Source organism: Natator depressus, chromosome 7 (genome assembly GCF_965152275.1).
Source record: "Natator depressus isolate rNatDep1 chromosome 7, rNatDep2.hap1, whole genome shotgun sequence".
Classification (NCBI taxonomy): Eukaryota; Metazoa; Chordata; order Testudines; family Cheloniidae; genus Natator; species Natator depressus.
In genome coordinates this window covers 81322624-81337203 of record NC_134240.1, presented here as the reverse complement: position 1 = coordinate 81337203, position 14580 = coordinate 81322624, and the positions used below count along the sequence as shown (strand labels likewise).

Here is a 14580-nt window from a genome sequence, read left to right as displayed (position 1 = left end):
CGTCTGGATACAAATTTGAGCATAGACACATGCACAAATAGGTTGACACAAAGTGACTTATGTTGACCTAACTTTGTAGTGTAGACCAGATTGAAGGAAAGTGTGGGTCCACTACTTAGCAGGGAAGGAGAGCTAATAATGGAAGACACCAAGAAGGCTGAGGTGTTTTGTACCTGTTTTGCTTCAGTCTTCATTTAAAAGGTAAATTGTGACCAGATGCGTAATACAACTAATATTAACAATGAGGGGGAAGGAACAAAGGCCAGAATAGGGAAAGAACAAGTTAAAGAATATTTAGATAAGTTAGATGTATTCAAGTTGGCAGGGCCTGATGATATTCACCTAAGGTACAGAAGGACCTAGCTGAAGCAATCTCAGCACCACTAGGGATTATCATATTTGAGAACTCCTGGAAGATGGGTGAGGTCCCAGATGGTTGGAGAAGAGCAAACATAGAATCTATCTTTAGAGGGGGGAACAAAGAGGACCTGGGGAATTATAGACCAGTCAGACTAACTTTTATACCTGAAAAAATACTGGAACAAATTACAAAACAATCAGTTTGTAAGCACCTAGAGAATAATAGGGTGGTAAAAAACAGCCAACATGGATTTGTCAATAACAAATCATGCCAAACCAAACTAATTTTCTTCTTTGACATGATTACAGGCCTAGTGGATACGGGAGAAGCAGTAGACGTAATATATATTGATTTTAGTAAGGCTTTTGACACAGTCCCACATGACAGTCTCATAAGCAAACTATAGAAATGTGGCCTAGATGTAATTACTATAAAGTGGGTGCAAAACTTGTTGAAAAATCATACCCAGAGTAGTTATTAATTGTTCGCTGTCAAACTGGGAGGATTTATCTAGTGGGGTATTGCAGGGGTCTGCCCTGGGTCCAGTACTTTTCAATATATTCATTAATGGTTTGCATAATGGAGGGGAGAGTAGGCTTATAACACCTGAAGATGACACCAAGCTGGGAGAGGTTGCAAGCACTTTGAAGGACAGGATTAGAATTCAATAGGACCTTGATAAACTGGAGAACTGGACTCACAAGATAAAATTCAACATAGACATCTGTGAAGTGCTGTCCTTAGGTAGGAAAAATCAAATGCACAAAAACACACTAGAGAATAACTGGCTAAGCAATAGTACAGCTGGAAAGGATCTGGGGGTTATAGTGGATCATAAATTGAATACGAGCCAACAACGTGATGCAGTTGCACAAAACACTAATATCATTTTGGGATGTATTGTCAGGAATATCGTACGCAAGACATAGGAGGTGACTGTTCTGCTCTATACCGCACTGGTGAGGCCTCAGCTGGAATACTGTGTCCAGGTTTGGATGCCACACTTGAAGAAAGAAGTGGACAAACTGGAGAGAGTCCAGAGGAGAGGAACAAAAGTGATAAAAGGTTTAGAAAACCTGACCTATGAGGAAAGGTTTTAAAAAACATGGACATGTTTAGTCTTGAGAAAAGAAGACTGAGTGGGGGTCTGATAACAGTCTTCAAATATGTTAAGGGCTGTTACAGAAAAGAAGGTGATCAGTTGTTATCCATGTCCCCTGAAAGTAGGAAAAGTAGTAATGGGCTTAATCTCCAGCAAGGGAGATTTATATGAGATAGTAGGGAAAACTTTCTCACATAAGGATATTTAAGAACTGAAACAGGTTAACTGAGGGAGGCTGTGGAATCTCCATCACTGGAGGTTTTTAAGAACAGGTTAGGTAAACACCAGCCAGTCTAGGTATACTTGATCCTGCCTCAGTGTGGGTGGTGGGCCTTTCGAGGTCCCTTCCAGACCTGCATTTCCATGATTCTATGATTCCTAAATACTGGTAGTGTCTCAGTGTAGACACCCTTCAGACTAAGGTTAATACAACTCAGTCCTTTTTGCTCCTTTGTTTTACATCTCTCAAGACATATTTTACCTCTGGCAAAGTGGACACCATTGATTTTGTAATAGGGGTCCAGAGAAGTCATATATTCAGAGATTTTGTTACATAATATATTACTTTAATAAATGAGATGCAGAGCCTCTTTCACACAGCTTTCATTTGGATGCACAATTTCTAGGTTTTTGTTTGAAATATTTATTTTATATTTTTCAAAAACCTTGGATCTATTTTGAAGCCTCAAGATATCTCATGCAGTAAGTATCTTATGCTGACAATCCTCAATAAAACTGCAGAAACCAAAGAGTCAGGCCGTTTTTTTAAGGCATAAAAACCTGGCCTCCAATTTTGAACTTGCAAGTAAACTGGCAGCACCAATTGTGGGCACAAAATTAGAGTCATTAAAATTTATTTTGTCCGAACTGTCTTTAGGCCAATTCTGAAAATCCTTGCTCAGAGGAGTATCCTACCTAGGTCAACAGGAGTAGCTCAAGTGTTCTGACAATACTCCCAATAAGTAAAGGTTTTCAAGACTCGGCCCATAGATGTGATGAAACCTCTGCTGCAAGTGATTTAATACTTTTCAAAACATTTTAGCCAAATGCATAAACACAGACTTTAACACAATGCTTCACAACACAGAACATCATTACACCATTTAATTTTAGATGTAACATTGGCTAAAACAAAGCAGTGTAAGATAAATGCATCAGATAAATGCTATGGTTTGGGTGACTACTTTGACTCCAACTGAGTTCCTTCAGATTTACATCAGATCCGAATTTGGCCATCACACGTTAACAGAAGTTTTCCATGACCACAGAGTGAATGAGTATTTATAAATCATACCTGTAGGTGTCCATACAGAAACCAAGCTGTATTTGGAAACATTTGTCAAACATGTAAGTTTGATTAATTTTTTGATTTTTTTTTTAAAAAGACTTCTGCTTTATGGACATGGTGGTACGGTCTTCTATACAAATTAGATCAAAGAGTCAGTGCTGCAAGATTCCACAGATCGTACAGTGGCACATTCATGACTCAAGGTTCTTCTATTTCATAATAGAAAAGTTTTTTAAAAAAATGTAAAACATACTACAATATCCAATCTAGTAGTCTATCCTTAAATCAAAAGATTGTATTTTGTTTTGGTGTTTGACCTTGCTCTTTGATAAACAGAGCTGAGTAAATAATTCAAAGACTACATTTATTCTGTGAATTCAGCCTCTTCCTCCTCATAAAATATCTATGGACTACATTCTGTATTTTAATGTAACAAAGTTTTAGTTTTCTTTTCTTTTTTAATACTCTATGGACTGATTGTTTACATTTCGAACCCATGCTGTATTTTTTATTTGTGACTGGTCAGGAAAGTCACATGATATTGTTTCAGTTCCCTGAATAGATGAGAAGAAAATATTTTTTGTGGAAATACCCTTGAATGCAACTCTCAAAGTACTGTTCTGCAATATTCATGCCAGAAAAAAAGTCCATCACTCAAATATTAACGAAAATTGAACATAAGGAGTATAAGTTGACCAAAAATGAATTAATAAATCTAAGTGAATAATTATGGAAGCTTTTTTATGAAAGTAACCAGTATTGTGTAGTTTCTACTACTGTTCTCACACAAATTTGAAGTAACCAATTTTAAAAGTGAGGTTGCACTTTAGACCTGTATATTGGAAATAAAATTACTATTGTGAATTAACAAGAATCTAGATTGTTCTTTATTGGTCACCACCATCCCTCTGCATCCTCAATTTAAAGGGTTAGTTCCTGGTCCTTGCAATGGCCATGTTACCTCAGTGCAGCTAATGACTGAACCTAAAGGATTTTCACACAATTGAATTTATTACTCTCAAACAGATAAGACTTAAAATATTAATTGCTTAGTTTTGAATTCTGAATGAGTCTATCCAAGCTGTGATACATATTTAAATATTTTCCTTTCAGTTCTCAAAAACAACATAGGCATAAAAAAAGGAAAATAAACATGCACACTTTTATATAATATATGCACAGTACAAGCAGCATACAGCACGACTTCTGAGCCAATTATTGCAAACCATTTTAACAAAAAATTCTTTATAGGAGCACTAACTTAAAGAAGTACATAAAAAGGGTTATTTATATCAGATGAAAATAAGTTATCTACCAGTAGATCTTTGACTGGATCTGTGCAGAAAGCAAACGTTTAGATTTGGCATGACAAATACAGTATAAAAGACAGTCGGGTAGCCTTTTATCCAAGTTGGAGAACTAGAAGTACCTGGGCACATGCAGAAAGATGTATGCAGTAAGTACAGATGTCAATGCCAAATGCCCTTATTTCAAAACTAATTTGGTCAGGATCAGGAAAACACAGAACTGCACAATGAACAAAGTTGAGGAACTACACAAATACCTTATTTTTCTGTCTTGTACACAGACCTCACTTCCAAAGACTGAAACAAAGTGGGAAAGGCATTTCCAGTATTTTTTTTAATTGTGGATCATTTCCTTATCAAACTTAATGTTACACTTAGCCTTCAAAGTAAGAGCACTGATTACAGAATGCTCGTGATGGGTCTGATAGATTTTAAAACTGTTCCAAATCTCTAACCAAACCAGGACTTTTGGAAGGGTTCACATGAAAAAAAGAAAAGTTAGTTTCCGCCTCTCTCTCTGACAGCAAGCTGACATTCACTGCTTTTGGGCACGCAGCAGATAGAGCAGGGGTATTTTCGAGCTATTCAGACCAATTTTCCTGCTGTGTGTCATGCCATTTGAGAAAAGGAGAGGTTAGTTTCTCATTGTATGTATTCAGATTTCTCAGATCGTTGGGGATGAACTGCTAGTTAAAAGTATGTGTGTACGTACACATGTGAATGCAACTTATGAGAATGCATACAATGCTAAAGGGAAAGCATGAACAGTCATAAGAACTTAGAGGTGACGTGCAAATTAGCAAGGATAAGAGAAGCATTTAGTATGCAGCCAAATCAGAATTACTTTCCCCTTTTTAAGTTCCTCAGAGTCACAGATCACAAGCTCCCACTTCAAGCTCCACCCCACTATATACTATATTGGCCCCATAACAACCTTGTGGAGACTATGCTTAGCATAAAAACCTAGCAACTATGAAAATCTGTTCCTTTTTGCTTAATTAACAGACATACTTCCCAAGATTCTTAATTGATGAAAAGTTATTCTTTAAGAGAATGAGTAATTTAGGACAGTTATTTTTCTGTGAATCACTGAGATTTAATAGAAACCAGCTAAAATAATAAGAACAAATAGAGTATACATACCTTATTTCTAATACAACAAGTATAGGGCACTCCACAGGCTAATGGCCCTGGTGCAGAACACTCATGATACGGATTCTTTGACCAGTCTTTAAAATCTTCCCCACCACAACACTTAAACTTAAAAAAAAGAAAAAAAAATCTGTCTTAATAAAAATGTTTCTAATAATTGCAGAATGAATCAAATATAAAAATGAATTACCGGTAATTTTAAGAAAGCTCAAGTATCAGAGAGAAAAGAGGCAGCAAAACGTCTGCTTGTCATACCATTGACTCATTAGCAAAAGTTATAGCACAGCATGTCCCAAAATTGTAGTCAAAGTCACAAATAAAATATGCAGGATAAGGGAAAATCAGATTTAAAATGCATTGGATCAGAGTCAACATTTCAAGTAAAAAGCCCAAGCATCATTTATAGAAGAAACCAGTAAAATCACATGATTAGAGGCAAAATGAAAGAGGAAAAGCTCTCATCATGTTTGTAGCGATGGTTAAATACTTTATTTTATATAAAATTGTATCCACAGGAAAGTTTCTATCTGACTGACAAGGAGGGAAAAGCTAAACTGAAAGATCCAGTTTGCTGTTAGTGTACATATGCCATTAATGGGTAGTGTTGAAGCTGGGGTTATAATGGGACTATCAACTTTGCTTTGATTAGCAGGTGTGTGTGTGTGTGTGTTTGTGTGTGTGTGTGTGCGCGCGCGCATGCGTGTACATACATACATTGCATTGCCCCTCAAAATAGAAAGAATATTAAGACATCTAAAGAATCGGGCTCCTGAAGAGCTGGATCCAATTTCAATATGCTGTCTATTCAAAATGACTAGCAGCATTATGGATACATGTCATGTCCCTCTATCATTCATTAAGCCATTACTCTAAATTTGACAGTAAAAGTAACTGATACTCAGTCCCAGCTCTATTTCTGAAAGATGATAGATTTTGGTTTGTATCTGAATAACACAAAACTTATTTCTTTTTTAGTTGAATTTTGAGCTGGTCAATTTTGACCAGGTTCCTGTAAAAAATGAAAAAGATTTTAAACACAAAAAAGATATTTTATCTAGGGATGTTCTTGCAAATTATAAAAAACAGCAGAATGTTTTCAAAGTGATTTAATTAACAGAATAGGACTGTGATCCTGCAAACAAAACAAATATAGTTAATTTACAGTAGTCCAGTTAAATAGCCCCCCGCTATTGTTTTTTTCAAAATGAGGAAAAAGCGTGAGTTTATCTATCACTGGTACTTATAATCACTGTCCATATATATAACTATTTGTATAACATGGAAACTCTTAGAAGGGTATGAACTAAAATGACAAGATAGCTTAGATGGTTTGCTTTTGAAAACTTTTTCCATGTTTACTTTGTTTTTGAAAGTACCGTGGTGTTTCCATAATGATGTTACAAAATTTGTGCACCATCTAAGCCACTTAAGTTTTTAACACATCTATACATTGTATGGCTCCCTATATACACATCTGAACACTTTCTGTTTCTTCTATAGTCTCAAAAGTATATGTCAGAATTCTTAAATAATCCAATAAATATTTTAACACAGCAGCTTTAATAAAGGCAATGAGTCAACCACGTATGCTATTAAATTCTGTTCAGCTGCGCTCAACATCATTTCTGAATTTTAGTAACAGATATATTTCCTTCAGTAAGCATTTCAAGAAGAAATCTGAAGAATCTGTTTAAGCAAAATACAGTACTTCATAGCTTTTGTAAGTGAAACCCAGTCCAATGCCCATTACAGTGGATTTCAAAGGAAATCTCTGCATTGTCTTCAGCAGGATTTGAATCATGCCCTTAGTCCCAGATTCACATTCAGAGGTGTAGGGGTTGCAGTTTGCACTCCTCACACCTGGGAGGGAAAGGGGGCTTTAAAAGCCAACTAGAACTCCATAAAATCCCTGCCAGCAGAAGGCTACAAGAGATTTTCCAGCTCACACAAGGGAGTCTATTCCCCCCGTTAATGTGAGTTAGATTAACACACCAAGGAAGAATATTCTCCGTAATATTTATTATCAAGAGTGACATTCAGGGGTTTACCACGTTCCCTTCTAGAATTAGTTTTAATTAAATACTCCCAGAAAAACAAACCTGCTTTTGAACAAAATCCATTATGTTTTTGAAGTCCAGATCATCATAATAATTCTTAATTCCTCTTCGGATATTATCATTTAAAAAGTCAATTGTCTAGGGGACAAAAGCAAAATAAGATGTATCACTTACATATTCTACAACAATATTTAAGACTCAGCACTTATTGATAGGGTAACTAATGGGCATAAAACTAGCACAACCAGATATTCTGTCATTATAGATGCGGGTAGTAACTAAATTAGGCCCTGATCATGTAAAGACTTATTCACTTGCTTAATTTTCAGCACATAAGTAGTCCCATTGACATCACTGATTAAAGTTTAAGCACATGCATACGTTTTTGGATAATCAGTGTCTTAGATGTCACTTTTTATGATAGTATAAATAATTAACATTACCTAGCTCTTACATAGCACTTTTCATCTATAGAACACAAAGCACTTTACAAAGGAGGCAAGTATAATTATCCCCATTTTACAGATAAGGAAACTGAGGGATGGAGAAATGAAGTGATTTGCCCTGAGTCACCCAGCAGGCTAGTGGTAGAGACAGGAAACTGCACAGGTCATCTGAGACCAAGTCCAGGGCAACCTGACCCTTAACAAGCCAGCTCAGATTGTGGGATTGGGGAATGGTCCAGATCCCTGGCAGTTCGAGGGCAATGGCCTGCCAAAGGCAGCCCTCCTGGGTTAGAGGAGCTACAAATGGTAAATTCACAATATATCATTTCTGGAATGCTTGCCAAGAACTTTTCCACTCAGCTTAGCCAGAACACCTGGTCCAGTTCTGGGAAAACACTTCATCCAGTTCTCTGGGATCCAAAAACTCGTTCAACTCCAGCTACTCATTCGGGTTACTTTATTAGGCATGTAACAGCTCTATGCCCATCCTGGCCAGGCCCAGACACAGAGGGGTTAGGTACAGAGTGGAACCATAATTACATAGCAAGTCACACACTACACAGTATATAGACTTTTTTTCAAGCTACCAATATCTATACTTCTTGAATCTACATCGTATCGATCACGTCAGGACCAATCACTTTGCAGATCATGTAAACCCATATTGCTTATGTCCTCACCTTAATATTACAAGCTTATCAGTTCAGGGTGTTCCCGCTTATCGCAACCGGTCTCCAGCACACAGTCTCTCACACCCTTGTTTACAGTGTAACCTTGCACTCAAATCAAGCTATATGCAAGTTTACTCATGCCCAGCAAGATCTATGCCTACAACTGGCAGGATTAACTGGATGGACCCAGGCACACTCCCTAAAGGGAGGCACAAAGTGGAACCAGGCTTCTTCCTGCTCTACTTTCCTTGCTGCTGCACATCCCATCCTCTGTTGCCCTCTTTCCTTCAGGGTTATTCCTTGCATGAGGTATTTGTTTCTTGTTGCTCTATCTGTTCTGAGTTATGTAGACACAGTGGGTTAGGACAACATGCTGTGGGGTCCCCTGGGTTGGAAGAGATTTCATGGGTACACGTGGTAGAATTAATTTGTCTTTGATTTGCAAAATCACAACTTTGACTGCTTTGCCCTGGCAGAATGGGTTAGATTCCCCTTCAGGTGATAAAATTAAAAAAGAGACGTGACTGGTGCTCTCAACCCCACAGTGGTCAGGAGTTAGAGTAATGCCCCTTACTAGTACATTGGGTACCAGTCCAATTCTCCTAAAGAAAGAGCCTGAAGATGCATGCAGGCACTCAGAAAATGTTGTTCACTCTCATAATTTTACCCAAGCCTTGCAATATTTGGTTATTCTTCTTAAATCCCAAGCTCATGGAACCACGTGATTATGTAAGACTCTCATCTTCCATGTTTTAAAAAGTTTCTAACCCTCAAGGTTGCGGAGAAAAGATTGAAAACATGAATCCTAAAGGCTGTAAAACCAGATGGGCAATAAGTGGATCTGGTTTTTATTTTAAAAAGCCACATTTTATGAGGTCTGCCTCACAATTTTTGTATGCTTGAGTTGGCAATACTGCTTACGTAAGGCCTGGTTGTTATGTAAGGCCTCATGAAGTAGCCTGCACAAGACTGTGGCCTTGATCATGCTTTAGAACAGCTGCAGGACTTGGTAGGTCTTAGAACAGTGGTTCTCAACTCTGGTCCACCGCTTGTTCAGGGAAAGCCCCTGGCGGGCCGGGCCAGTTTGTTTACCTGCCACATCCACAGATTTGGCCAGTCACGGCTCCCACTGGCCGCGGTTCACTGCTCCAGGCCAACGGGTGCTGCAGAAAGCGGCGGGCTGAGGGATGTGCTGGCCGCCCTTCCCGCAGCCCCCATTGGCCTGGAGCAGCGAACCGTGGCCAGTGGGAGCCACAATCGGCGGAACCTGCAGACGCAGCAGGTAAACAAACCAGCCCAGTGTGCCAGGGGCTTTCCCTGAACAAGCAGTGGATCAGAGTTGAGAACCACTATCTTAGAGTAACATGGGCTCCCTTTGGGCCAGAATATGTTAGGATGCTCTGTCTTTGAGCACTGTAAAGTGGTCTTCCCTCCTTTTCACTGTTGCCAGGAAAACTGCCTTTAGAAAACACTTTGTTTAAGTTGAAGGTTTAGTACAGTTCCTGTCACTCGTAAGGTTGCCAGGTGTCTGGTTTTAGACTGGACCACCTGGTCGAAAAGGGACCCTGGCCACTGACTGGACCGTTAAAAGTCCGGTTGGTGCGGGGCTAACGGGCTCCCTACCGGGCTCCACACAGCTCTTGGGAAGCAGCTGGCATGTCCCTCCAGCTCCTAGGCATAGGAGTGGCCACAGGGGTTCCACGCACTGCCCCAGCCCCGAGCACTGGCTCCGCCCGGCCAACAGGAGCTGCGGGGCAGCGCCTCCAGGCAGGGGCAGCACGCAGAGCCTCCTGGCTGCACCTCCACCTAGGAGCCGGAGGTACATGCCAGCCACTTCCCAGTCAGCGCCACCCGGAGCCGTCACCCTGAACCCCCTCCTGAGCCCCAACCCTCTGTCCCAGCCCTGAGCCCCCTCCCACACCCAAATTCCCTCATGGAGCCCAGACTCCATACCCCCTCCCACACCTCAACCTCCTGCCTCAGCCCGGAGCTCCCTTCCACACTCCAAACCCCTCGGCCCCACCCCGCAGCCCCCTCCTGCATCCCAAATCCCTCATCCCCAGCACCACCCCAGAGCCTGCACCCTTAGCCAGAGCCATCAGCCCCTCCCACATCCCAACCCCCTGCCCCAGACCAGTGAAAATGAACGAGTGTGTGAGGGTGGAGGAGAGTGAGCAACAGAGGGAGGGGGGATGGAGTGAGCAGGCATGAGGCTTCGGAGAAGGCACAAGGCAGGGGTGGGGCCTCAGGGAAGGGACGGGGCAGAGCAAGGGTGTTTGGTTTTCTGGGATTAGAAAGTTGGCAACCCAAGTTACTTAGCCAAAATATTTTAATTCCTCTCTCTATCCTCACTGTTCCCCTGCCATTCCCAATGATACAAAGCTGAATAATCTCTCATCAAACATACAAATAGTTTATGGTCTAACATGAAAATAAATAATTGTGCTAAAGATCATTAGTGAAACAAAGAGCTTCAGTTTCGATGGACCAGAAAGGAGAGGGAAGAAATGAATATTTGCATACTTTACAATCATGGCATTGAGCACATATAAAAGTCATCAAGAAAAGAAGATGTAGTTATAAGAAGCGATGTCTCCTGAGCTCAATGTACTGGGAATTACATAAATGAGCCTAAGAGGTAAGAAAAAATGTCTGGAACTTTTCTCTTTTAAGTATCCAATACAGTCATAGCCTTCCTGAAATGGGCAGTCCTCAGAACACCTCCATCTTCCTTGCAAATAAAATTTTCGTAATTAAGAAATTTATCAAGACTAGACTTCACTGGTCAGAAATAGGTACAGTTGTTTCCTTCGTATGTAGAGAATGCCCCACAATAAATAAAGTCTGTAGAAATAGTAAAGTATTGTGCTCACTTCTTCTACTCTGTTAACATTAGATTTCTTAAATCCCAATAAAACAAACTTCTACAGAAAACAACTAATTATATAAGAAATCTAATCTTCATCTTTTGCCAATATAAATACATCCTTCATCCAAGAGTCAAAATCCTGCAAGTGGGTGGACTCAACTGATGGGTCTTTTAATTTCTAGTTTTTGTACACTTATATAAGATCATCCCAAAAGAAGAGAACAACACTGTAAAAGTCAAGAATATATCAATAAAAAAACCAAATTTGTCTTCCAATATCCAAATTAAACTATGAAAAACTGAAAGTTAAATAAATAGTTTAGAGTTTGAGTCTAAAAACCTGTATTTCTTTATACCTAGTTGAAAGCAATAGCAAGGGAGCACACATAAAGCAAGCTAAAGATGTATAATACATCTGTATACCTAGTTCTGCACACATTAATCACATATTTGGTCTCTTATCTTCCCAATTTCTCTCTCTCCACGCCTCAACTTCTTTCTTGACATTTTTGTTCAGTTCTGACAGCCAAGGAAGAAGCTAACTGAGGCCACACTAGTTCTTTCCCTATAGCTCTGGTAGCTTAACATTAGTTGTAGTTTAACATTATAGCCAACACATATCTATGCAAGAAGATGGACTCATTTTCTTCAGCTGTCAGCTCCTCAGAGAAAGCCTTCATGAGAGCACCTTTCTTCAGACTTCAAGAAACAGAAACAGAGGATGTTCATTACAGCAACAAGGAAGGCCCCATGAGCTTGTCAGCATGGCTTGTTCCTCATCATGACTAAGGCTACACTACACTACATGTCTACACTACAAACTTTGACTGCAACATATCAGTATAAACATGCCCCAAGTAGTATATCACTCATTCACATGCATACTTGGCTCCTTGAGTCAGAGCTGCGCATACTCACCAGGATTGCTTGAATCGATGCACTGTGTGGTACACAATGGGTAGGTAACCCAATGTGCAACTCACCACCATCCAGCGCACTCTTTTGGGAAGTTTTGGCAATGCATGTTGGGGCAGTAATGAATTGTGCAGGGGTGACTGGGAGCAACGGATCAACTTCCCAGCATGCAACTTTCTCCATCCCATCATTTCATCCATATCCCATGATTTTTGTGCCTTTTGTGCCACCTTCTGGCAACTGCATGTAGTGTAATAGCTCTCTTTCTCTCTCATGTGGCAACTGCCTCCTTCTTCAGTATAGCCCACCCATCTGGGCCAGATCAATCCTAGGGCTTTCCCCTGCTGGGGTAGTCCAAAAAAAACAAAGGGAAATTAATAGAACTGGGAGTCCATCTGAGAGGAAGAGGGGAATGCTTCCTTCTCAGGCTGTCTCTGTAGCAGGTCCTCCCTTCCTTCAGTTGTCATGGGGAAAGGTTCTGCCTTTCCTTCCACTCTCTTCTGCTGGGGCTGCTGGTTGCAGTCTGGTCTCTTCCCTGCTCTGCCACCAAATGAGCTGATCCCCTGCCTTTTAACTCCTCTGCCAATTGGTGCATTTCCTACAGGTGTGGAGGGGCAGGGCTGGCTGAACCCAGAGCAGTCCCTTAACCCCTTGTTGCCCAGTGTGGGGTTTGTATACCTCATCACACTCCCCTAAAGTTTTAAACAAAACATGCTTACTGACACTTCTGCTTCAGAGTGCTTGTGCACAGCACTGCTCATAACACCAGCCATGGTGAGTATGGGCCACCAGGGGTGAGGGAAATGAGGAGGAAATTGCTTGATTGCATGAGACTATAAGTAAAGAGCAATGGCACTGAAAACTGGCACCATTTTCACAGGCGGTGGTCATTTTAACTGCTATCTCCCTCCTGAGGGTAACAAAAGCACAGAGAACACAGCTGCAGCCGGCATCCTGCATGGGTCCATAAGCCACTAGCCTATTTACTGCAATGGTGCATGCCAAAGTTATCGCCGACTGGCGTGGGAAAGCATCCTACCGCAGAGGAAGAAATAAGGCTGCCATTCACAGAAACCTTCAGGAGAGGATTGCAGAGTACCTCAATGAAAGTTTCAGCGATATCTCTCAGGAGGATTCAAGGGAAATTCCTGTGTACACATACAAAGTGCTCTGTATGGCCCCTACCACATAACTCTATAGGGGGATGAAAAGCAGATAACAACGCTATCTCTGTTTGTTGTACCAATGCTTCTTCCAGTATCAGTAAATCACTAGCTGTATCCTGCTAAGTTGGTGGTGTCATCAGTACATCACTGAAAGGAGAAATACATTTATAAACATACTTCAGTTTCCTTCCCCTTGACCTGGGCTCAGCTGCCATGACTGACTGGACCGCAAGTGGAATCTCAAAAAGGTCCTGGCTCACGGCATAGCTGGACCCCCTGGTTACATTTCCCCCATCCTTATCATCATCATCATCATCCTTGTTGTTCACAGGTATCCACAGTGGTCTGCAGGGCTGTGGTGAAGTCTCCACCAAGTATGGCATGCAGCTCATTGTTTAAAGGGCAGGTCTGCGGCTCAGCATCAGATAGACTGTTGGCCTCCCTGGCCTTCTGGTATGCCTGCCGCAGGTACTTCACTTTCACACAGCACTGTTGCTGATCCTCCATGCAATCTGCTTGCAGATATCGACATTTCTGTGGCTGGTCCATACCTGTGCCTGCACAGCCTCTTCTCCCCACAGTCCCAAGAGATCCAATATCTCCAGTCTACTCCAGGCCAGAGTATGCCTGGAATATGTAGCCGGCATTGACAGCTGGGCACTTGCACACAACAATGTAGAGCCAACATGTGTGCTCGCCGAGCTGAACAATCAGGAAAAGGCATTTCAAAAATTTGTGGAGTTTTACGGGTGGAGAGGTCTTCTGGTCTCCATGTCCTTTGGGCAGTGGAGTTCACAAATGTGACGAGAGCAGTCAGTGCTGGGCATTGTGGGACAGTTGCTGGAGGACAGTTAAGGTCAACATAAGTAACACAGCATCTACACACATGCTGTGTCAACTCCAGTACATCGAACAAGACTCAGCGCTGCTTGGGGAGGTGGTGTTACTGCATAGCCATAACAGGGTACTTAGATCAGAGGAAGACAAATTTAAGTGTAGACACATGCACAATTAGATCAACGCAAGACATCTTATATCAATCTACCTTTGTAATACAGACCATGCCTTATTCCCCAAAGGATGATCCAGTGGTCATCTTACCTCTGTCATTCTGGGAATCTCATTTTCCCTTCTGAAGCCCTCATCTATTTCTCTTCTAGTTAACTGTAATTGCTCAACCCTTGGCTAGAAAGGCAAAGGAGAGGGCTCATTTGACATCTGTAAAAGTCTGCAGATATTTGCTAAG

General features: G+C 41.0%; 1 protein-coding gene across 2 annotated transcripts in view; it reads right to left on the bottom strand.

The window, feature by feature from the left end:
• TSPAN15 (tetraspanin 15) overlaps positions 1-14580 on the bottom strand; it is a 37021-nt gene that overhangs the window by 3881 nt on the left and 18560 nt on the right. For both annotated transcript variants that reach the window (XM_074959961.1, XM_074959962.1), the window contains exons 4-5: positions 7310-7405; positions 5202-5318 (exon numbers count right to left, since the gene is read on the bottom strand). In XM_074959961.1, coding sequence (XP_074816062.1) covers positions 5202-5318; positions 7310-7405 — 213 coding nt within the window. The remainder of the gene's footprint in view (positions 1-5201; positions 5319-7309; positions 7406-14580) is intronic.